We start from the raw sequence: 26,024 nt of genomic DNA, 5'->3' as shown, positions 1-26,024 counted from the left end.
TATTTGAAAACAGAATGTTGTTTTCCCATTAATGTAACAATCAGTGGATTTTGCAATGATACACATATCATCTAATATGCTCATCTGCCAAAAGAGAGTTATCAGCTTCTAGCCTGATTGGAAAAGGTAAATTGCTCATGTTAGTTGTAACTGGTGTTTCTGTTCTCTGATCAGTGAGCTGAAGGAGGTTCATGGCCGCTCTGAGTCTCTCTCCGCTGAGCGTTTACAGCTGCAGTCTCAGGTTCAGCAGTTCTCAGATCAGCTGAAACAGCTGCAGAGGGAGCTGGCTGAGAGGGAGATGCAGCTGCAGGAGGTGGCGGGGCTGAAGAGAGAGAACGAGGACCTGCGGCTCCTCACGGCCTGTCAGGAGCAGAGGGTGGCTCAGGCCCACAGAGAGAGAGAACAGGACAGAGCCGAACTGGCCAGCCTAGAGAACATACTGGACTTATTGCATCTGAGAGAGGTGCTGGAATGCACGCACACACACACACACACACACACACACACACACACACACACACACACACACGTTGTGTTTTCATGTTTTATGGGGACTTTCCATAGACATACTGATTTTTAGACTGTATATTCTATCCACTTACACTAAATCTACCCCTAAACCTCTAACACAACACCGGTTTCAACTAAAAACGGAAGACTTTTTATGTGTTTTGGCTGTTCTTTTACATGACAATGGCATTTTGGTGTCTTGAAAACGCAAACTTTTGGAAACGGGTTTCCAAGTGCAAGTCTTTGAAAACGAAACCCTTATCATCTCCGTGTAAATTACAAAACTGTGAATCTCTGAAAACTGTGACGTCATGCGCATGTGTAGGCTATTACGTGTTTAGTCTATTGGCTTTTTTTCGAATGAAAGGATACAGATATTAACAGTAAGAAATAAGGGGAGGAATACGGACATCAACACATGTGGTTAAATAAGAATAAGAAAGTCAACACAATATAACATTTTGTCATCATGAAAAATTAAAAGTTCCTTACAACAGGCTCAAAGATGATGAATGTTTCTGAATCCTTTGTGTTCAAAGGTTTTGACATTTTCTTAAAGGAGTCATGACCTGTAATTTTCACTTTTCCACGAGAATCAATGTATGTTATGATTGCCTAACGATTATACACTGGCCGGGAAGCTGATATTTAAAAGTGAAGCGTTTGTTTACCCCTGGGTTCGTAAACCAGCCCACGTGCACGTGCACTCAAATACGAGATTTTAATTTCTGCCCCGACTTGACATCAAGATGGGGCAGGATATACCATATATGGACACAGCAGACCTATGCTGCAGGAAGCCCGCCCTGCCCCTCTCCCCCTCATATTCAGTCGCGAAAGAAGCAGAAACGTAGTGCACACTTGAGTTGCTCTGTTGTTGACTGCCAGAATCAACATGTAAATGTGTTTTCTCTCCCAAGAACGGACCAAGCTGTCAGGGACCAGTGGATTAAATTAATTTTTAATGACGCGGTTCCTACAACCCTTCCCACTGGCTTAACGTTAGGTGTCTGTGCTAATCATTTTACGCCGGAATCGTTCACAAATTTGGGGCAATATCAGGCGAAGAATTGTATATTATATAACTATGACAACATATAATTGTATTGATTTTTTTATAGAATAGATAAGGATAGATAAATAAAACAAACAGTCAAGTAATAATAAACATAAAGAAAAAGATCACGTTACATGTCTGTAGAAGAAAAATATTGAATGTCTAAAAAACCACAACGTGAAACAAGGCAAAAACACCACATGATAGCAAACGCTGATCTCAATAACCACTGTAAGTTGATAAAAAAAGTAGACTACATCTCCGTTAATGTAATCTACATTTAATAAAAGGTATAATGTATGTCTCAGTCAAAATGATTGTCTTTACCATTCAGAGACATCTTGATGTAGACGTCCTTCCATCGACTCTACATCTTCCCTTTCCAGCTCAGGTTCAGAGTCTGGCTCATACATATACGGTTGAATTCCGTAGGTCGCGTCCAGGTCGGGTTCATTCACAACTTGCGCCATGATGTCATTTTGGAATGATATGCTGAAGTTACCTGCGGTGTCAACCCCCTCCTTCCTGCCACCAATCAACACGCCCCTCATTTGCATTATTAAAATGACCGTCCACAACAGCCAAAATATCGCATCAGATCTCGCGAGACAATAATGCCTTCAGAAATAAGGGTCAGAGGAGCTCTGTGTTTATTTTTTTTTCCACTTTTCTTTTTTAGAAGGGCCTGAAAGACTATAATAGAGCGTGGGTATCCAAGGTAATACTAGGTTATGACTCCTTTAAAGGAAGTAAAATGGGACTTTATGTCAGAGGTGAACATTCTTAAATTGGGGTTACAGTGAATGTTTCTGGCTTTGTGAAGATGAAATTTACCCAGAAGACAAAGTAATAATAAAGTATTATAAAGATTAACATCCTTAGAATGAAAATTGGACACAAAAATATATAAATTATGTAATTTGTGTCTTTAGGCATGTGCGTTCGGCTCGAGTGCACTGAAGTAAAAGAATGTTTATGTATGCGGGTGCGTAGTCTTTCTTTACAAAGTGACATTGCCAACTACTTGTCTGGCATGCATAATATAGCGTTATTAGTTGTTTTCCTGGATCCATGTAAACTGGGATCATTTTGATAACGTTGTCATCTGTACGAAGAAAAAATGTTTCCGTTTTTAGCACATCGTTGTCGTGTAAACTAGTATAATTTTATAAGCTGTTTTCCTCATAGGGCATTGCCGTCTTTGTGGGGACATTTTGTCCCCATGAGTAGGGTTTACCAAGCCACACACACACAACCACAAAGACCTTCTAAATAAAATTAATTACCTTTACAATTTAATGTCATTGTGCACATTTAAAAGGATAGCTCCCCTAAAAATTTAAATCTTGTCATTTACTCAGTCTTATAATGTTGTTCCAAACCTCTATGACTTTCTGTATTCTTTTGTACACAAAAGAAGATAATGAACAAAAAAATAGTTCATGCATTGAAAGTCATTAGGGTCTAAAACATCATTGGACCCCACTGACTTTAATTTTATGGATAGAAACAGTTAAAACAATTCTTCTAAATATCTTCTTGGCTGTGGAATGACTTGTGTTTCAGAAGCGGGAAGGTGCACTGTGTGTGAACCCTTGTTTGCTGTCTGCACTGTCTTACACAAGCACCACTGAATCTCTCAAACACAAACCTGGTGAGCATCTAACTCAGAACAGGATACTGCTGCCTTCCTGAGACTTATCATTCACTTATCCAAGCTTCTTTTGTACTTTGTAGTATTATCCTGGACAAACTGTTGCTTTAACCTCTCCCCTGTTCATGTAGGTGAGGGCTATCAGAAGCTGTTGGCGGTGCTTCAGACGGTTGAGAGGGAAAAGACCCGGCAGGCCAGTGCTGCTCAGGGGCTACAGGAGAGACTGACTAGAGCCCAGGAGGAGATCTCCTCCCTCCAGACCTCTATCACAGAGAGATCCTCTCACTACCAGCAGCTCCACGATCAGCTTCTGGACAAGGCTACTCAGGCCACCTCCTTAGAGAAAGAGGTATCACATCAGCTGAATTCTGCCGGGTACCATGAAAAACATAATTTTACTGCATTGTCTTTGCTGGCTGCACACATAAAAAAGTAAACTTTTAATATATCACTGAAAAGGGTATCATAAACTCCTGAGTTTGGATGATTTTAATGAGTCATTCGGTCATTCAAAATGCAACTTTTAATGACTTCTGCAGTCTCAAATTTATTCAATCCCTTCATTGCAAGCATCTTTAGTACTTAGTATAACACTCTTTTGTTGTTATTATGACCTGCTGCAAATGAGATGTATGACCAGACACCAGCCTCTGGCAGCGTTTCTGAGGAATCTTAGCCCATTCCTCATGAGCAATGGCCTCCAGTTCAGTAATATTCTTGGGTTTGTGTGCTGCAACCACCTTCTTCAAATCCCACCAGAGATTTTCTATGGGGTACAAGCCAGGTGACTGTGATGCCACCGTAGAATCTTCCAGGACTTCTTCTGAAACCAAGCCTTGGTGGAATTTGAGGTATGCTTGGGATCATTGTCCTGGTTGAAGGTCCAAGCTTCAGCTTCCTCACTGATGGCATGATGTTTTCTCCTAGGATTTCCTGATACTTCAATAAATCCATCATGCCTTCCACACACTGCAGGTTTCCAGTGCTAGATTCAAAACAGCAGCAAAGCATCTCCAAGCACCACCATGCTTAACTGTAGACAGACCAACCTTTTCCTGGCGGTGCGGCTAATTTAGTTTGATACGTGGTCCGATTGACCTGAGAAACGTTTTACGTGTGAATATTTCAGCAGTTATAATGTGTGTACCGTATTTCTGTCGACTGAACAGCGATACCAATCATTCGTGAGTTAATCATTCTTTTGGTTCGATAATTCTTTCTAAACGCGCTTGCATGACTATCTGAAACTATTCGTTCGCACCGCTCTGTCACTGAATCATCTGAAGCGTTTTTTCGGTCAGTACAATAACAACAATTAGCGCTGTTTTCAGTTGTTTCACTAGTTGTTTCAGCACGGCCCAGCACAGAGTTGCTTTTACTCCCGGTCCAGGACACTGTTATTAAATAGCGTTGCAGCAACCAGTGGGAAGCGTTTCAATTCGACAGACACCTCTCTGTTGCAAACAACAAATCACTTGATGATTTGACTTTTATTAAATCGGATGAAACAGCCTCAACATTCCCAACAAGTCTGATGAGGTAAACAGCAGAAACACGGTGTGCCATGAACGAAATTAGAAGACTTTAAATCACCACCCTTACAAACATTTACCATGAATGTACTGTAGTAATTTATCATGGTTTGGGCAGAAATGTGGAATATTTATATTGAATATGTTATTGTCATGTATATTGCATTATATTTATTAGATGGGTAGAGGAATACAGTATATAATGCATTTTTGTTATGAAATTATGTCAGTTTCTTTGTAAAGGTGTGTATAGTTTTAAACCTGTGTTTAGGCATTTTTTATACAGTGGGAGTGAGTAGCCTGTGGTTATCAAGTCTCACTGTCAGAATATTTTCATTTAAGCATGTTACGTCCCCTGAAGTTATTAAGGGGTATAGGGAATAACATTAAGGCCCCGTTTACACGATGGGAAAACGCAGATATTTCCCTGCGTTTTGGCCTGTCATTTACACGAAAACGCCGTTTTTATCCCAGAAAACGATTATTTCTAAAAACTCCGGCCAAAGTGGAGATTTCTGAAAACGCCGGTTATGTGTTGCCATGTCAACTGGGAGAAACGGGGTTTTAGGTTCTCAAACGTCACATTATGCGCCAGAAAATGCTTACGTCATGTGAGCGCCCTATGTTTAGAGTTTGTTTTGCTGTTAAAGTGATACTCATTTTTACTTTTGTGCAAACGCTTTTGGCCTGTTTGCATTTGCTTCGCTGTCTGTCCACACGAACGAACCTCGCGCCATGTCTGTTGTTTTGAAAGGAACAGGAAGTCGCTCATGCTCGCTCGTGGCTTGCATGGCTTTATCCTTCTCCCTACACTGCCGCCCATTGTATTTATGCGGGTTGATGTAAACGACAACTTTTTTTGAAAACGATGTTGTGTGCACGATGTTATTTTTGAAAACGGAGGGGGAGAAATATTCGTTTCTCTAAATACCCGGCTATGTGTAAATGTGGCCTAACTGTCGGAGTTTGACTTTGGACCGATGTCAGTGCATTCTAACTTGCAGTCACACGTGACTCTCAACAAACCTAGCCAGTTCAGATATTTCATGTGTTCTAGCTCAAGCACACCTGATGCAACTAATGAAGCCCTTGATTAGTTGCATCAGGTGGGCTTGAGGCAACACCTGTTTTGCAGATTTGTGCTGTTGTGAGGGATTCTATTCAGGGGGTTGAATAATTTTGAGACTGCAGAAGTCATTAAAAGTTGTTTTTTCAGTTAAATTTGGGGAAACCACTTGAAACATTTGTTGTGTTGAGCTATTTGAATTACTTTTGTTTGATTTGTTCATTGCAAACAGCTGAAAGTCTGTAAATTTTGCAATGAGGGTTGAATAATTTCGATTGCAACTATATATAAATAAAATATAAATAATATTAAAGTATAAAACGGTTTTAAATACAATATTACTGTATTTTCAATCAAATAAGTGCAGCCTTGGTAAGCATAACAAACTTCTTTCAGAAAGGTTGCAGATTGTTTTAAATATGCTAGAAGTATGGTAACTTATTCTAACTGACTGACCAAAAGTTGTGCTTATTAGCTAAAAAAGAAGAGTTCGCGTATAACTGTCCTGGAGAAACAGCTGCAGGAGAAGAGTGCTGCTTATTCACAGACTGTAATGAAGACCGGCCAGCTTGAACAAGACCTTATGGTAACATATACACACATGCAATATCACACATAAAACAAACGGTGATTTTTTTTTTAAGATATAATCTATCCTGTTCTCTGTACCTGTGTTAAATTAGGAAAAGGCCAGCAGTATTCAGCACTACCAGTCAGTCTTGAACAAGAAACAGAGGGAATATCAGCAGACTATAGAGAAAATCAAGAATGCACATTCACACAAATGCAGAGAACTGGAGGATCGAATAGAGGTGGTACGTGTGCAATTCTTGCATTTATTAATTATATTGCACTTCTGCTTGTGTAAATCCTGTGATTGTAATAAGATGTGTGTGTTTTTCAGCTGCAGTTGTCTCTGGCTCAGAAACAGACTGAACTTGAGGAGCTAGAACAAAATTTTCACTCAGAGAAACAGGAGTCACAGCAGAGAGCCAGTCTTCTGCAGACCATTATAGATCAGCTCACTGAGGTCAGAACTCACCCTTCATGCCAACTCATCCCGCTGGTACTGTGGGCTTCAAAAGTCTGAGTCCACATTGAAAATTGAGATTTTTTTTTCTTTTTCATTTACATGGATTATTTTTTCTTTTTCTTTTTTTTTAAAAACAATTTTTACTATTTCTTGGTCAATAATCAGTCATTTGTGATATTGATCATGTGACTGTTTGTATAGAAAGTCAGATGTTTTTGCTCCCAGTTTAGCACAATATGTCCTTTGGCTCATTCTCAGATCATGCTGGAGTACATGATCATCAGGTTTTACACGTTACATTAATTTTTAATGAAAAAAATATATATATTAAAGAGGCCATATGATTCTTTTAAATGATTTTCTTTTCCTTTAATGTATCTGTTTGTGCATGTATGCAATCTACAAAGTTACAAAGCTCATTGTCTCCCACAAATGGAGAACACTGATCCAGACCCGCGCCTCGATCAAACGCCAGATATCACTTCCACAAATGTCTACATCACAATATTAAGTATTAGCATAATGCCTGTCCAAAAGCATATTCAAAGAAAGAAGTGATGGTTCAGTGAATTATAGCGTTGTTGTGATTATGGTAAGGGGGGTTTCATTGATAACACATGCTTGAGGTGTTTAGCCAATCACAACGCACTAGGTCGTCTGGCCAATCAGAGCACTCTGGGCTTTTCGGAAGGAGGGGCTTTGTAGAAACCTAAACTCAATAAGAGCATTTCAAACAGACTGGATATAGAGGTGCTGCAATAATGAACAGTATCCGACATATGTTTTTTTTTTTTTTTTTTTTTCATTAACCTATGTTAACCTATTCTACTACTAGACCCAATAGACAAAATAATGACCTTTTCAAATAGCATCATGTTATATACTATGATTCATATGGCCTTTTTAAATGTAAAAGAGACTAAATATAAGTAATTTTCTTTTCCTCAGACTTTTGGACACATCTGAATCACTTTATCAATGATGCAAGTTTGTGTAAATCTCTTACTGAGTATCTTTCTGTTCCCTGGACAGGATTTTGAAGCAAAATCTAAATGCAGTGAAGAGACACTCAGAAATGTCGAAGAGGAAGCTGCTGACTCTGCTTCAAAAGTGAGACTGACTAACTATTTTTGTGTTTTCTTGTCTGCTCAGCACTGTGATGAACAGAATAGGTAGTTTGTTGTTACATTGCTTTGTCTAAAGCAGGGGTTCTCAAAGTTTTAGACTCAAAGGCCCCCATTGTCCCCCCATAGCATGATATTCAGAGATATTTCCTTTAGTATTTCTATTGTAATTATGACAAAGCTACTTGTTTTCTAAATGTATTAACTGAAGTGTTAAAATATTAAATTAAATGTATTTTATTTATAAAGAAATTCATACACCACGATGACAAATTTCAGTAATACTTTACAATAAGGTTCCATTAGTTAACATTAGTTTACAACATTAGTTGACATTACAATGGAAAATACTTCTAAAGCATTTATTAACCTTAATATTAATATCAACGTTTACTAATAATTAAAATTAAAAATTGGATCTGTTAATACTATTTAATGGACCTGAGTAAACAATTAAACTAACAATGAACAGTAATATTTGTATTAACCAATGTTAAAACAGATTAACAAGATTAATAAATACTGTAACAAATATATTGCTCATTGTTAGTTAATAACTAACTAATGGGACTTATAATAATATAATAATTTGTTACATTTATATAGCACTTTTCTGAGTACTCAAAGCACTTTACATAGAACGGGGAAATCTCCTCAACCACCACCAATGTGCAGCAGCACCTGGATGATGCGACGGCAGCCATAGTGTGCCAGAGCGCCCACCACACACCAGCTTATTGGTGGAGAGGAGACCGAGATGAAGCCAATCAGTGTATGGGGATGATTAGGAGGCCATGATGGATAGAGGCCAATGGGCAAATTTGGCCTGGACATGCTGGGGTTAAACCCCTACTCTTTCAAAAGACATCCTGGGATTTTTAATGACCACAGAGATTCAGGACCTCGGTTTAGCATCTCATCTGAAGGACGGTGCTCTTTTGACAGTATAGTTTCCCCGTCACTACACTGTGGCGTTAGGACCCACACAGACCACAGGGTGAGCGCCCCCTGCTGACCTCACTAACACCTCTTCCAACAGCAACCTAGTTTTCCCAGGAGGTTTCCCATCCAGGTACTAACCAGGCTCAGCCCTGCTTAGCTTCAGTGGGCAACCAGTCTTGGGCTACAGGGTGATATGGCTGCTGGCTGTGACTTAATGACCTTATTGTAAAGTGTTACTCAAGTTTCTTGTGTGAAGTAATCATTCTGTCTTCAATGAAAGCAAAATGCTGCCACTATGTGGCAGCCGACAAGCACATACTTAATGTTTAACATGCAGATGTTAAGGAGGATTTTATAGAACAAAAACTAATTAAAATGAGATTGCTGCTTTATTGCGTCAGACTTGTTAGGACACTGGTCATTTCTGTCTTGATCTTTCCAGGTGAGGAGCCTGCAGACAGAACTGTCCTCCTGTAAAGAGGTGCTGAGTCATTACCTCCAGCAGATGGAGGAGGTGAAGAAACATCAGGAGAAACAGCTGGAGCTGAAGAACAGTGAGGTCAGTCCTTGGAGCTGGACACTTCCTCTTCCTGTCCTCCTGGGGATCCTTATTTGAATGACATTAAGTGACACTTGTTAGTTAATGTATGACTTAATGATGTATGTTTATCAGCTGTCACAGCTGCAGGAAGAGCTGAGGAGGAAATGTGTGGCTTATCAGAGCTCCAGTGAGGAGAATCTGCAGCTGCAGCACTCCATGCAGAACCAGCACACCATGCTGCAGGAGAGCACGTCACGCATCGCACAGCTGGAGGAGAGCCAGAGTCAGCTGCAGAGCCAGGTACACACACCAGGGTTCCCATGGCCGTGGAAAACCCGGAAATATCTTGGAATTTTTGATGTGGTTTTGCCATAGAATTCAATTGCTTTCCAATGTAGCTGTTTACTTAGAACTGACTAACCGTAATGCATCACATATCAGGCTTTGGTCCAGTTTAGATACATTTTTTTTCTTTTGAATTAGGCTTTTTGTAAAATTTGGGTAGTAAGTAATACATTTTAGCATTAATTATAAATTTATTGTTATTAAATGTTTTATGTTTTAATTTTGTAACAGTACGTGTGACTGTCCATACGTCTGGGTTTGCATTTTGCATAGGAAATAAATAGAGAGTGAGCTATTTGATATTACACACAACAACCCTTCAGATTTAGGTCACATTGATAGGCTTCACATTTAGGTCAGACATCGCATATAGCCTGACTAGCAGACACTGTTTACTGTGAGAAACATGAAACTATACCATCACTTCTGATTGGAGTAACTGATCACACACCACATCAAACATAATATTCACTTCTGTCTGATCATTTTTGCATATTTAATATTCATTGTCCTGATCGGTGTGATTGTTAAATGTTGTCCTTATTAATGTCTGATCAATGAATAATGGAGTCATTCATGTGTGTGAAGATATATGTAGCTGTGCCTCAGGGTTGTTCTTCTCCAGCACAAAGCAAGCTTCTTTTCCATTAGAAAACTCTTTGTACTGAACCTTCAAACGAGTAATTGAACTTTAAAGTCAAAGTTGACTCATTTTTTAAAACACGTTTTTGGTCTCATAAACTATTCATTGAACATTTTATAATCACGTCAAATGTAAAAATAAAAATATAGCTCAAAATGTAATAACTTTTTCTCATTCACAGACCATAGGTCTAATTTAGCAAACTGTCATTTGCTATGGCTTCTTTCTGGTATTTAGATATTAGATAAGATATGGAAAATGTTTTTTGGTACCTTTTATAATGTTTCTTCTAAAAGTTTAAAATCACTTTAAGGTCTCAACTTTAAATTAAAAGATTAAATGGCTCTGAAAGAAAGACATTTCAGATGCATTTTGACCACAGACATAATATAACACCATATACTTACAATAAGGTCCAGAACTCTATGTTGTCTATAAAGGAATGTCCTTAAGAACATTCTATGATGTTTTTTTTTTTTATATATATATATATATATATAAAATGGAACATTTCTGGTTGTATATTGTCTGTGGAGTTGTGGTGTTGCTATCTAGAATCTTTTCTAAAATGGAGGCTGTCATCATGATGTTTTCAATGTCTGGGGACATTTTAGAAATATTAATTAGACAATTTCTTTTTTATTTTTATTTTTTTAAATCTGTTAGTTAGTAGAGTTACACCACAGACACATGAAACTCTCAGCAAATTGTATGAAAATTAATAAGAGAGAATCAACTGACCATGCACCCCTTTGAACAACGACCACCACCACATGCAATGACCTTTACGCACAGGATAGTCCAAATACAGTTCCCTCTTTTCTTAAATGGACAGTAACACCACAGACATGAAGTTGGGGGACACAACTTTGTCTTAAAATATAGCAAAATGTTTATTTTTAGACAATTTAATTAAATTGTTCTTGTTTAAGTCTAAATCACAATATAACTATTTCATTTGTTTTAAAAATTACATATACATCTAATTCTTTGAGGTATGGCGGGAACATCCGGATTTAAAAAATATATATAACATTTCCACAGAATACAAATATTCAAACTTTTTATAATTTATTGGTTTTTAAAGTTTATTTGCCACAGCAATTGAAGAATTGCCCTATTATGATACACTTCCCCACTATAAACGCTGTTCTATCTGTGCAAACCCAGGACTGTTACCCAGGTACAGGCCATAGCTTGGTTAACTAGAATTCAGCTAGAGTTAGAAAAAGCAAAAACATTTTAGACAATAATCTCATGACCTTACTGCCTGAAAGACTCATCTGTGCAGATAGCGGGATAACATCTACTGATCGTCCACAGGTGTCCCAGCTGGAACAAGATTTGGAGAAAGAGCGCACTGCCTTGTCTCAGGCTCTGAGGAGAAGGGAGAGAGAAGTAGAGGAGGTCACCCAGGAGGTGCAGAAGAAGGACAGGCAGGCTGCCGAGCTTTCCGGCTCCATAACGTGAGACCACCTGCCAATTCACTTCCTTCATTTACCTGATTTAGGCCTGTCATGGGCAGCTGACTCCCGAAGATTGTCATATTCTTTAAATTTTCTGTCTGCTGGTTTGTTCACAGCAGTCCTGATGGTTTTCCAGTGGTATTTTTACCTTTTCTACATGCAGTTCTTTTCGATGCTTGCATTAACCTTTGTCAAATTCTTAAATGTATTCAAGAAATTTTGTTAGAATAATGAGACACTATAGGCTGTTAATACAATCAGCATCAACACAATCCATTTTTGCACTGCAGAATTGGCACATAAGCTTCATCTAGATATAGATATATTTACACAGACTGTTTAATACTCAGAGGTGGCATGAATGCATTTACACTGCAATTACAATGGCATAAATAATGCTATGAGGTTAAAAAATAATATTGAAAAATTAAAATAAAAAATGAAATGATATAGATATATTTCTCAAGTGTAGTGAAATGCTAATAGGTGGTGCAAATCACTGTTTTAATGAATGAGGCAATGAATCATTTCAGTCACAAAACATCACTGTGTGTTTTAACAGAGACGCACAATGGTTCTACTTTGGCTTTGTTTGGAACTGTTTTTGGTGAAATAGAGCAAAAACAGACAAAATTGTGTCAAAAAGGTCTGTGATTTTGATAGTTGGACAGCTAAATAAAGTAGGCAGCCAAAGAAGTAGGCTGATGGGTAATGGGTGCAGATGCGAGATACATTAATATTTCTTAAATAATCAGCTAAAATATTTCTGGCAGGTAGGCTGTCAAATCCATGCCAACAAAGATGAAAACGCTTTCTAGGCCCTGCCCAGTGCGATTTGCGTTAAAGCATTCCTTAATCCAGTTGTTTGATGAGAGAGAGATTATTTTTAATAAACACTTTAAGAATCCATCCAGGATTACTTTTGTTCTGTTGCACGGAACTGTGGAAGAACTGAAAGTGGCACGGGTTGATCTTTGATTGACCAATCAGCGGAAATGGGCGTTTAATGCCCGCCCACATGTGGAAATCAAATATTTAAGCCGTTTATCATTTTCTACCCCATAACCTAAAAACATAAAATCAATCCGTTTTTTTGTTGTTGTTTTTTTTACTAATAAATGCACAGTATTCACATTTTTCTACTTTCAATATTAAATAAAACAAAATTAATGAACAGACCCAAAAATGTAAGTCACTTAATATTCATTTGTTGCTTTTCCACAGCTGAACAAACAAGATCACATTGGTAAGCATGCTGATATTAGGGACAAAAAGCACTATATCGTATAAAAGACACTCTCATACAAAGGCATGTTTTGGTCTCAACATCTTGAATTTTGGTGACATTTAAACTGTGTTCTAATAGGCTACCTCAAGCAGTGATGGAGTGTGACATAGCATATGTCAGCTGCTCACATCGATTAAATAATTACAATATAACTATTTATTGATTAATTGTTCAGCTCTATGTTTATGTCCAGTAAAAATTGAGGATGCAACAATAATATCCTGATGTGCAACAGTTGAATCTCATTCAAATGGTAAAACAGAAGTCTTCTAGTAGACAGAGTGATGAAATCCTGTCAGGAATGTCATCTGAGAATACATCCAGAGACATTCTGATTAAGATATTGCTTTTTCTAGGCACCACAAAAGTAGGTCATGTGTCTTGTCCCGAGGGTGTCCTTTGAGATGATCTTATGACTGCTTTATGGCTTCAGAGCCTTTGTGTCTTAGACACTCCTGCTGCACTCCTCCTGTATATATACTGCTAACCGTGAACTGTCTTCACTGAGGAAGAACGCCCTTTCGATAACATAAGACCACTAAACTAGACCACTAGGATTTGTATTGCTTGATTTTCTGTCCTTTCTAAGGCCAGTTTTGTCCTGACAGCATTTGGACAATGGTAAAAGCACTGAGGAAAAGATAGTAATGTTAATCTGTGTTTGTTTTTCAGGCAGCTGAGTTCAGAGATGAGCAAGTGTCGAGTGGAGCTGTCAGACATGGAGCTGGAGCTGTTGCGTCTGAGGAGAGACAGCGACACCAAAGCGTCTCAGCTCAATCAGATGGAGGAGACACTCAAGGAGACCAGAGGCTTGCTGGATAAGAAGAGCGAAATGGGTATGCAGCTCCAGTGACCAACAACAAATAACAGGCATAAACTTTTATGCTTGAGTTTATCTGCGTCTTTGGAAAAGTGATTGGTCTCTTTTGTACGGTCCACATGTCAACAGACCCTTTACGGACACCTGGGGTTTTGCAGACCTCACTTTGAGAAATGCTCACCCAAAGTTTGCTGTTTGAACCCCACAAAGGGGCATCCATAATTCTATTGTATTGTATTCTGTTCTGTTTTATTCTATTCTATACGACTCTGAGGAAGATGACTAATGAGGAATAATAGTTGAATAATAGTCTTATGTTTCCTTGCCTATGTGTCCCAGTTATGGACCTTGAAGAGAAGCTCCACCGCAGTGAGACGGACAGGAGGAACTCGCTGCAGCGGGCGCAGTTGATGGAAGGACAGTTGCAGGAGGTGCGTGGAGAGCTGACCGACACCCTGGACCACCTGCAGGAGCTGAGAGACGTGCTACAGCGGACACAGCTGACGTCAGACCAGCGGCAAGCAGCCATTGATAAACTGGCTGCTGAGCTCAGGTGAGCTGCTCCACCTCTTCGCTCTGACTGCTGGGAAATCACAGCAGTCTGTCCATCACTGGATACTGAGCACCTCTGAGGTTTCTTACACCCTTACTCATGTTTGGCTGAGGACAACCTGAATTGAGCACTTTCTGATGTTGCTCGAATGCCTCTGAAATAGATTATTATGGATCTCTAAAGGCCTCAAAACACAAGTTTTATAATCACCTTCATACCATTTTGTGCACATATTGGATGCACAAAAGGACAAATATGTCCTTGTAAATACCTGCTGGTTACATCCGGTATTTCCTAAACCCAATTTCCATCACTTCATAAATGTTTATATGTATAAATCTAGTACATGCACTTTGAATGCCAAAATACAAACCACATTATGGTGCTCTAATATATTAATTGTCTAATTCTATTATTTTAATTGTAAATATGAGCATTGTTATAATTTACATTTCATTGTTTTTGTTTTTACTAATCAGTGTTATTTATGTATTATAATGTGATAAACATCATTTATTGGTTTAGAATTAACTAAGTTCTCTAGTTTTTCTTTAATCTTTGTAAAAAGTGTTGTAAATGTGAATCTTTGTAAAATGATATTTTATATACTACCATTCAAAAGTTTGGTTTTCAAAACGATTTTTTTTTTTTTTTTTTTGAGAATCCTGAAAAACATTTATCACTTTCCACAAAAATATTAAGCAGCTCAACTGTTTTGAACATTGATAATAATCAGAAATGTTTTTTTTGAGCAGCAAATCAGCATGTTAGAATGATTTCTGAAGGATCATGTGATGCTGAAGACTGGAGTAATGATGCTGAAAATACAGCTTTGTCATTACAGGATTAAATTATATTTTAAAATATATTGAAATGGAGAAGATATAGAAAAATATTTTACAATATTTCTGTTTTTACTGTATTTTGATCAAATAAATGCAGCCTTGGTGAGCAGAAGAGACTTCGTACTGACCCCATACTTTTGAACGGTAGTGTACGTGACATGTAACACATTTTTGTTCTTGTTTTTTTTTCTTGGTTTTTTTTTTTTTGCTCATGACTGCACATCTCTGTAATAACCAGAGGAAGAAAACTCAAACATTTGTTCCGTTATTCAGAATGACACTGGTTTTAGAATGATCACTGATAAGGTTTTCATCAAATCATGATCATAACAAACACACACATTCACAACTCGACCCCACCCCCAACATTTTCAGTCAAGCCATAGAAGGAAAAACAGTTGTGACTGTGAATTTGTCATCATGAATATTAATGTTGTTGCCACACACCTCATCTGCTTAGACAAAATCTACAAAAATCAAGTGGCTTCTTTATTAATATAAAACTTTACATATAACAAGCACAGGACATATCCCTGCCACTCGCACCATATATGATTATGTACGATCATGTTTTTTTTTTTTTTTTTTTTTGTCATACCTTTATGAACTGTATTGTCCAGTGTTCCCCATGTTACATATTGGACTGAAAACAGAACTAAATGTGTACTCAGTCACGTCGTAAACTCTGTTTACATAGACCTTATTCACAGCAGCGCCATCTTTGATTTTTAACAGGAATGAAAGCGATAGACATGCATCTCTTCAATGCGTTGTACTGCTATTAAATGTGTTTGTGGATTGTTCTGCTGACGAAACAATGCAAAAATATGTTTCTAAGAAATTACAGTAGACCAAACAACCCAGACAATATGATCTGTGTAAAATTATAATTGATCTAGGAGCTTTATACAGCTTTTTACAGCAGATCCCATTGAAAACACAGTAAGTCTATCCCTCACAGCTTCACTTTCATACCTGTCATGGCGCTGGTCTGAATAAGGTCTATTAGCAGTGGTTTCCGGTGTCTGTGACTGTTGGTTTGTTAACAGGGTTGCAAAATACATTTTATTATTATTATTTTGTACCTCATAGAACAAATTCAAATCCTCATTAACATGTTGCACATCTATACTTTTAGCAATGTGACATAAGTGGCCACAAGTGAAGAGTGTTTTCTACACCAAAAGCAACTGATAAAATTACCGTTTACATGCAGATTCGTCAAACAATCTCCCCATCAGCGAATAGGCAAATAAACAGTGAGTCCTGTCTGGCCAGACATGATGCTCAAACAGATACTTGCATATTTATAGTTATAGCTATAGTCTTTGCATAATGGATAGGAAAAAGTATTTTAACCTAAAAAAAAAGAATTCTAATCATAATGCAAAAAAATAAATGAAAAAATAATAATAATTTTCTCCATCATTGGATGTGTTTCCAGAGAGAGTCAGAGGGAGCTGGAGGAGAGGAACAATGAGGTGCTGGATCTGGACACTGCTCTGAAAGAGAGACAGGGGGAACTACAGCAGAGAGCGCAGCTGGTACCACACACAAACATGAGCAAAATATCCCTTACAGCCACGTCTCCACTCTACTAAAGCACTGTGTTCTCTCTTGAGTTGGGACAGCTGGATGTGGCCATTAAAGAGCACAAGCTGGAGATGGAGAAGAAGGTGGAGTATTTACAGGAAGCTCTGGAGAAGAGCCAGAACGAGTTAAGGGAGAAAGACCAGCAGGTGAGTCATTGAGAGTGACCGTTGAAAGGTTTATTAATGGACAAAAAATGAACTGATGAGGTCCCGCTGCTCTCTGGACAGATGCAGTTCCTGACGGAGAGGATGGAGATGCTGAAGTCACAGCTGCAGGTTAAGGAGGACATTGAGAGGGTACGGCACGGCACATGCTTAAATTATTTTAGGGAAAGTGTTAATCTCACAAATCCTGTCTGGGTCTTTTTTTTTTTTTTTTTTTACCCCAAAATCAATATCTGAACATTTCATTTTTGCTTAATCTTAGAAACAATGAGGTTTATTTTAGGATGATTAAGGCATTGAATTTGATTTTCATGACAAATAAGCACCTCCATCCCCAATTTTCATTACTGTAATGCAAAAATCATGATAAAATAATCATATTTAAATTTAAAATGTAAATTATATAATACGTAGTGTGCCTCCATTCATTTATGCTTATTTAAAATACATTCTTTCTGCTACAAATAGTAAAACAAATACTATTACAGAATGACAATGACAATATGAGATTACCAAAAAATGTCCAGATGCATTATTTTGATGATAATAATTCTGGGGGCTTAATTGTCTATAAATTTGTTACCATGCAAACAATCTAAAATAAGCATTGTTTCCTTTATGCGAGATTTTTTTTCTTATTTTATAAAATGTTTTATTTTGTATGTTTTTGGTTTTTATTGTAGCTTGAAATGTTTTTGTTCAGCCATTTTATTTTTTCATTTTGTTTATTCTATCTTGAATGAAAGTGAAAGGAAGGATATAGTAGTATTTCCCAAAGGCAGAGCAGCAATTGTCCAATTAATGTTTTTAACCATATTATATTGAAAAAATATGAAAAATTACAGGAAAATTTCCAAAGAACACAATTTACACATATTTGAACTGCCTTCCCATCCTCCACACTGCCCCCTTTCTCAGCATCCAAAATTAAACTACAAGAGCCTAGAAGTAGTTATACAATGGCTAGGACATACATATTTTCAAAGATAAAAGCCAGGACTCTGGAAACTTTAACTGGTTAATAATGTTATTTTATCGTTCTGTTTAATATTTTAATTTGGCAATCAACCAATCATGAGTTCAGAGTACGGCCTACGCAAATGTGACGCCAACGGCCACATCTGAGGCAGTAATAAGTGCATTGCATTACGTTTTCATCATCTTACAGGCTGCAAAGTTTTTTGTAGCAATGTGAGTGCTCAGTTTTTCCTGTCGCTGACAGCCAATCAGAATCCATCTTCCTATAACAAAGGCGCTTAGAATAAACAGAACGATATCGTCCGCTGGTGTGGAAGCTAATATGGTTATCTTTACAGTTATCGTTCTTGGTGTGAACGGCCCTTAAGACTCTCTTTGCTCCTCAAATACATAAAACATTAGCCTTTACAGGAGTAAAGAAAACACAGTTCTTATTCAAACAACCAGTTCTTTATTTACTCAGACAAGTAGAGAAAGTTTCCAAAATGTGTGCAGGACTTCATTCACGATTGAGGCGTGTGGAGCTACTGTATGAGGTTTGCAGACAGTTTGAGGATACACTGGAGTTACGAGTTCTCAAATCGAACAATACTAACTTGGTTGTTTATTGAAGTTCTTGCATAAAGTAATCAAACCGTTTTCGAAATATTAATGATTACAGAGGGAATGTTAACAGAAACGTTAAAATACTGATTCTGCTTAGAGTGAACCGTTTGATTAAACCCTGATATAAGCATAAATAATGAATACTGTCCTGCCCTTAATAGTTATTCTCTCCAGTTGTGCAATTTTAAGACCATTTGACCTTTGGTATCACAATATTAAGTTTCCTAAGGGAAATTCAACCCTCTGAATAACCAGTATCATGGTGTGCAGCCCATCTGAGCCACACAAGTCTGTGGGGGGAAAATGTGAATAAGGAAATGTTAAATAAACAGAAGTAACAAAGTTACAACATTACATTAAACTCTTGCTATACAGAAATTAAACAATACTTAGTTGTGTAACACTAACAATGTTAAACAACTCTAACAAGATCAGTTATTTCATCTTATTTTATCATGGGTGCAATGTCATTTTGATAAACAATAATTTGATCAATCCTAGAACTGGTACTTTTTTTCTGAAAGTAATCTAATATATGAAAAGCCTGTTTACACTATATGATCTAAAGAGCACTGAAAGGTTAAAGAGTAAGACTTACAAGTCTCATTTTTATTGTGTGTGTATCAGGGTGCACTGGAGCATGGCCAGCAGCTGCGTGTGTATCGTGAGCAGCTCCAGAAGACAGTGCAGGAGTTACAGGGGGCACAGACACGCTGTGACTCTCTGAGCAGACAGATAGATCAAATCACCCAGCAAGCACGTCAGAAGGTGAAACATCTGCAACTTTAAACTCATTTCAAGTTCATTTCCTTTCAGATGTGACCATTAGGGTTTTCCAAGCGAGTGGAACAATTTCAGTACAATGTATAAACTGGTTGTGAGCATTGCATTGATGAAATGACGGCGCGATCAGCCAATTGCATCGACGAGGAGGCACTTCCTGATCTAATGTGCTTTTTCACCTTTCACCGTTTATTTTGTCATTAGTTTTCATGCAAATTCTTAATTTGACTATGCTTAATAAGCCAACAATGCTTGTTGTCATGTAGATCTGTAAAACCATTTCCTTTTTGTAGTCGGCTTTTTAGAATAAACCGATCCACGGCCAGATTTTTGCCCATTACCTCAATTTCGCTCTGCATGTAAACACCTTTACCTATATTCTATCATCTTTTTGAGGTGTGCATGTGTAATATGTTACTGGAAAACATCCTTACTGCAGAAAAAAGTGCATTGTTTAGATGAGCAGATAAACTCAAAGTTCCCTTTTCATGACACATCTCTCAGATTCTTGAGTTCTCTCAGAGAACTGTTTTTTTAAAACAACGGCTTGTTGTTTATTGCAGGAGAGTGAAGTTCATCAACTGCGAGATGAGATGTCTGCGATGGAGAAGCGCTCTACACAGGCTGAGGTCAGACTCCAGGCCACCATTACTGCCCTGCAGCAGGAGCTTGAACAGCAGAGAGAAGAGCATCACAAAGAGGTTCGGAGAAACTGAAAGTTTGTCTTCATTCTCATAGGACGGTTGAGCTGGTTTGCTGGACCTGACCCCTCTCTCTTTGCCTCCCAGCTTTCAGATGTGCAGCAGACGCGTGGGCAGCTGCTGAAGGTGTCGGATCAGATCTCCAGCAGCTTGAGAAACTCTCAGGAGCAGCTGAGCCAGTGGCTGCAACAGGCCCGGGACCAGCTGGAGGAGGCCAGATCTGCCTCTGCTCGCCTACACGCCGAGCTTCACAGCAAAGAACAGCTCCTGCAGAGTGCTAATGAGAACCTGCTTATCAAGGTACATGACTCAATGTGTGGTGTTTACAAAACCTCCACAGACTACATTTTCATATTACATCCATATAACACATCCATCCATTCTCCAAACCGTTTGTCCAATGTCGGGTCTATCCCAGCATCACAGGCCGATGGCAGGGAAACAAACTGGATCGATAGCCAGTCTCAAATCAAACATTTTACCTGTAAAAACAATTCATATCAATAGTTACAGTGTGAGGAAAGTATATGTACAAGCAGCACTAGGGCGTCACGATTTGGAATTGCAGTTTTTAGGGATGCACCGAAATTAAATTCTAGGCCGAAACCAAAAATGCAGGATGCACTTGGCCGAAAACCGAAGCCTTAAAGGGGTGGTTGATTATGATTTCACTTTTCTAACTGTAGTTAGTGTGTAATGTTGCTGTTTGAGCATAAACAGCATCTGAAAAGTTACAACGCTCAAAATTCAAAGCAAAGGAAGATATTTGCTTTTAAAGAAATAGTTTTTTTAAGGACTTCAACAAACAGCTGGTTGGGACTACACAACATTCCTCCAGGGTTAGTGACATCACTAACCCTAGAATTTACATAAACCCCGCCCCCGGAACACGATTTATAGACTATCAAGACAGAATATGCTAATCAATGACTAGAAGATAACTACACATAAGCTACATAAATTCATCAACTAACCATAAAGAAATGTCCTGTTGCCTCTACATGTTGCCACTTCTTCTTGAGTCTCTCCATCATTGTCTGACTCCGGTTTGAACATAAAAAGCTAAACGGTTTTGAAATTTTCAGTGCATGTCTGTGTGAGGTAAAAGGACAGGAGCTCTTGAAGCTCCGCCTTCTGTGCCGGGAGCAGCAGCTCATTTGCATTTAAAGGGACAGACACAAAACGGTGCGATTTTGCTCACTCTCAAAAAGTTACAATTTTAACATGCTATATAAAAATATCTGTGGGGTATTTTGCGCTAAAACTTCACATAAACACTCTGGGGACATCAAACATCTTGTGAAAAGGGCATTATACCACCCCTTAAACCTATTTAATAATCAACACTCAAATAGCTAAAACTGAGTTTTACAAAACATTTTAATTACACATAAGGTAGTTTTTAACAAGTCAACTTTTAAATAATAGTACTGTTCGTTGGTGAAATATAAACATTCAAACGACAATAAACTGTAATAGAACAAAGGCTATAAAACAGAATGTATATCTACTATGAATTTCAGTAACTCTTCTTGTCCTTTCTCTGTTTTTTTTAGGAGTCTGAGATCACGCGTCTTCATGCCAAGCTCTCCAGCTTGGAAAGGGCCTCAGAACTACACAATATCACACTTCGTCACAAACCCAGCACTCCTCCCCCCCTCTCTCCTCCTCTCAAAGACTCGATTCTTCACTGCTCCCCGTCCCCCTCCCACAAAATCTCTTCAGCACGTTCCAGCCTCTCCTCCTGGCACAACACCTTCTCTGATGCCTCTCTGGAGCTTTCGGACAGTTTGAAAGCCAGTGTGCAGGCTGCACTGCACCCGCCCCCCTCCCCAGACCAGGCCTGGCAGGGTCTAAGCACCCATGAGGCCACCTCCACTACAGACATGTCCTTTAATCCACTCACGTACATGCTGGACCCAGAGGAACCAGACCTAGAGTCTCTGTCAGGTATGCTGAGGTTTGTGAACCAGACTCTGGCCCTTCAAGAGCAACAATCCCTCTGTGACACCAGCATCCACGATACAGGCAAGTAACATAACTGCAGATAAGCATGTGGGTTTTTTACATTTACGATTTGTATAGTTCACCCAAAAATGAAAGTTCTGTCAAAATGTCTTTATTTTGCGGAACAGAAAAGTGTATAATGTTGTTTTGGACCCCATTGATTCTCATTATATGCATTAACGTTACAGTTCACATTCGCAGTGACAATTAATTTTTTTCATGACAATCTTCTTTTTTTCCTACAGGAACGTAACGAGGGGGCCGCTATACTGCATCTGTCCTTACAGGAGAACAGACCAACAATTCATTGTCCTGAAGTCTTTACAGAATAACTACATAAACATCCAAAACATGCGGATTCATTCATTTTGCCCTGACCTACTAGATTATTATTATTTTTGTATGAAGCTTTAATGTTGCATTAACCTCAGTTCAGATGTGGATGAGTTTTGTTCGGCTAGAGTTTCTCCTGTATCATGATCACGCCTGTCCCAACTCTGTACTTGAAATGATCTTTCTGCTGTGTTTTTGTATGTAGCTATGTATTTTTTAGTTACAAAGGTTTCGATTTTATAATCCTAATTTATAATATTACTAATGTGAATGGTTGATTTCTAATAAATTTTTAGATATTCTGAAAGTCTTCACTGTCATGCTTAAACACCCAATCTTTTTTTTTAATCATCTTGTTTCAGTCTTACACCACTATAGTGTGTCAACAGGAAGTGAGGTAGTTTTTAAATGAGCTCAGCTGTATAACAACACGCAGCCCTTTAATAATACATTTGTGTGTATATTTACATATGTGTGCACTCATGCACGTATTTACACAGGCCCATTGTTTAACGACACAATAACCAGTAAAGTGTGTAAATGTCGGCAATGCTGGAGGTGATGTATTTGTTGCTCAGAGAAGGTCTGACAGGTATTTTGTGTCTGTTCTGTTAACTTTAGAAAGAAGTCAAGAACTAGATGAACAATAATGCTTGCAAATAAAATGGAACTTACAAAACTAAAACCAGATATCCCCAGCAGATATTGCAAATAGTAAATATGCAAATGCATGGTAAAAAAAAGCAACTAAGAGAACGCTAGCAATGCATTGCTGCTTCTGTTTTCTCTCATTTTGCTGGAGAAGGCAACATTTGCATACATTCAAGAGACTTTGGTTAACTTTGAAGAGGATGTGGTCAAAGACTGGTGATTTATAGCAGTCCGCTCACGCCATTCTCTCTCATCAGTAAACCCCTCATACTTAAGTTCATTTCTTTGACATCATATTTAGTAATCTTATCTATAAAGAATGTTATGCCAATGTTTAAATGGTACGAGGTGTATCTTAAAGACAGACAGGATGGAGTTGATTCCTCTGTCTGCATAAAACTTTGATCTTGCTGCATGTAGCTTTCTGTGGTGTTTAGAGCAGAAACCACACACACTTTCAGTTCTTTCAAAACGGGGCATCTGGTTTTTGGCACGCGACAGGTTTGACAGTCTTAACAACATGTGCTTGCTGTGAAGTTAGGATTCGGAATAGGTTCGTTGCTTGTAATTATGCACAATTTACTGTTATCACAGTAAGTACATGTAACCAGGACACTAAAATAAAGTGTTACCAAACTTTTACTTGAAATTTAAAATCCTATTTTATTAAACTTTTATCATGTACATTTAAATAAATACACTCAGTTTGTTTTACAAAAACAAGCAAGCAAGCCCAGGTGAGAAAAAGTAACCTAACATACTTTCTATGAAAAAAACTCGTAAGTAACGTAATTAGTTACTTTTTCATTTAATGTCTATTATTTCCATAACTAGTACTCTCTTTAAAAGCATGCTAACTTCTTCATAAAAGTGTGTTTGAGGATATGAGTCATAATTGAATTTGACATGTCTACTGTATCAGAAACAGGATGTAGAAAAGTTTACTTTCCAAACAAAGCTGTCCTCTACATGCTTTATCATCATGAACACTTCCTCCTAACTTTTCTTTTTTCTTGTTCTTTTTTTTAAAACAACCCTTACATTTATGTATAACAATTACGGACTCAAACACGCATCTCCCATGTGAGCATGGACTGTTCTTTCCGGAGACTTTGCAATAACCACTAGGCCACAGTCTGACGGGTGTCCAGTTAGGGCAGCCAATGCCATTGTTCCAGTTACAATAACGGACCCATCATTACTGTCTTTGTCTTTGAAACCTCTTCTCTGCAGCCTTTTGCTCTTGTTAACGTGACCATCACAATCGAGAGGTCCCCAATGGGAGTCATGGCAACAGTTTCCATGAGACACTAACACTTTCTGGTGATTCCCTCTCTTTGTTTGACTATTGACATTACCACATACTTGTCTCCCACAATTTCGTCCAAATGTCCACCGCATTTATTTTCATAGGCTGAGGAGTTACTGTCATTCCAGCGTGGTTTAATCACACTGTGCTACGGGTTAATCCCGGAAATCCATTGCTGTTCGGAGAGCTCTTTGGATCCCCATCAGTCTGTTGATTATTTAACTTGACAGTTCGGCTTTAACATAAGCTCTCCTTCAGCTCTGCTTGCACCACATTATAAAGCTTTTTAGAAAAGACCACTCATAAGATGTAGTATGATACTGTGAAGATCTTAATGTCAAGATATGGGGTATATAATCCATTACAATTTAAGTGGATAAAATTGTTCATTATGTGTTATAAATCATCTATTAATAGTTAAATAGGTAAGTATTATGATTATTCATGAGATGTTACAGCACATTATAAGGCATTATGCATGCTAAATAATACATTTAGAAAACCCTTATGATGCATTATAAATGCAGGCTTCATCTGGTGTTATAATGCATTGTACTCTTAGAAGTTATAACCACAAATATGTAAGTGTTATAATGTATTGTAACTGTTGTTTTGATTATTTATCAGATGGTACAACTCATTATAAGGTTGTTTGTAATGTATTAGAATATAGGCTACTTAAAATATTATAAATACAGGCTTCATAGAACGTGTTACCAAATAAAGTTGGCATTTTGTGTGGTTATTAGGTTAACAGTGAAACTTCCACACTATGTCTCAACACCAAATAGTAATTTTGCTGGCTGTCATTGTTTTGTTTGCAAAAATAGAAATTTGTGTTCAAGTACCAGTGTTATGGATGCATGCTTTACCTCAGAAAGTTAGAAATATGAGCCTGTAAATCAGATTTCTTTGAGTTGAAATCAATGAAATGTCTTTAGAATGTATAAAATACAATTACATCCCTCTGTAATGTAATTTTCAGCTCTTCTCTCACTCAAGTTTATATGTAATACCCGATGCCATTTTAAATGGCCTCTCCTGTCTCGGGGTTAATTGCAAGCACATGTTTGTGGGGGAGTTTTAAGTTTCAAGACTCCACCATTTCAGTGATGGGCAACCCACAAAAGCAGTATCTGATTCTTATTTCACATTATATGATTGTAGTCTGCCAATTGCAAGGACCTTGTCTAAGAGACATTTTCTGGAGTCCTGCAGCACAACCTGTATCAGAAGCTGTAAATGTGTTTGAGTTTGCTAATAGTGTTTGAGTAAGCTGTGTTTGTTCTTGCATTTGTTCTTTTATTGTGTGGTCATTGCTTTCCTGTTTGTGTGGTCAATGTTTCCTGCATTAGGCAAACATATAGCCTACTTGTGACACCCACATTCTGTTTGTGCTGGGCTTGAGTTTGATGAAATGATGATCAGTGAAAGCCTGAGGGAGGTGAATGCTATTATCTGTAGCATGCAGGGGAAATAA

General features: G+C 38.0%; 1 protein-coding gene across 2 annotated transcripts in view; it reads left to right on the top strand.

Annotated features, from left to right (window-relative positions):
* Positions 1-22,888, top strand: part of ccdc18 (coiled-coil domain containing 18) — a 28,453-nt gene extending 5,565 nt beyond the window's left edge. The window contains exons 9-28 of one of the 2 annotated variants that reach the window (XM_081375539.1): positions 175-463; positions 3,134-3,221; positions 3,353-3,570; positions 6,295-6,405; positions 6,503-6,634; positions 6,724-6,849; positions 7,885-7,962; positions 9,361-9,477; positions 9,592-9,759; positions 11,771-11,913; positions 13,874-14,037; positions 14,361-14,574; positions 16,864-16,963; positions 17,042-17,158; positions 17,240-17,308; positions 19,388-19,528; positions 20,107-20,244; positions 20,332-20,544; positions 21,801-22,272; positions 22,497-22,888. In XM_081375539.1, the coding sequence (XP_081231665.1) occupies positions 175-463; positions 3,134-3,221; positions 3,353-3,570; positions 6,295-6,405; positions 6,503-6,634; positions 6,724-6,849; positions 7,885-7,962; positions 9,361-9,477; positions 9,592-9,759; positions 11,771-11,913; positions 13,874-14,037; positions 14,361-14,574; positions 16,864-16,963; positions 17,042-17,158; positions 17,240-17,308; positions 19,388-19,528; positions 20,107-20,244; positions 20,332-20,544; positions 21,801-22,272; positions 22,497-22,504 (3,106 nt within the window). In that variant the 3' untranslated portion in view covers positions 22,505-22,888. The remainder of the gene's footprint in view (positions 1-174; positions 464-3,133; positions 3,222-3,352; positions 3,571-6,294; positions 6,406-6,502; positions 6,635-6,723; positions 6,850-7,884; positions 7,963-9,360; positions 9,478-9,591; positions 9,760-11,770; positions 11,914-13,873; positions 14,038-14,360; positions 14,575-16,863; positions 16,964-17,041; positions 17,159-17,239; positions 17,309-19,387; positions 19,529-20,106; positions 20,245-20,331; positions 20,545-21,800; positions 22,273-22,496) is intronic. The other variant, XM_081375540.1, reaches the window with a different exon arrangement.
* Positions 22,889-26,024: the final 3,136 nt, after the last annotated feature.

Source organism: Scardinius erythrophthalmus (genome assembly GCF_964197995.2).
Source record: "Scardinius erythrophthalmus genome assembly, chromosome: 9".
In the NCBI taxonomy this organism is placed as follows: domain Eukaryota; kingdom Metazoa; phylum Chordata; class Actinopteri; order Cypriniformes; family Leuciscidae; genus Scardinius; species Scardinius erythrophthalmus.
The sequence above is the reverse complement of the archived record's forward strand: the minus strand, read 5'-3'. Positions and strand labels throughout refer to the sequence as shown.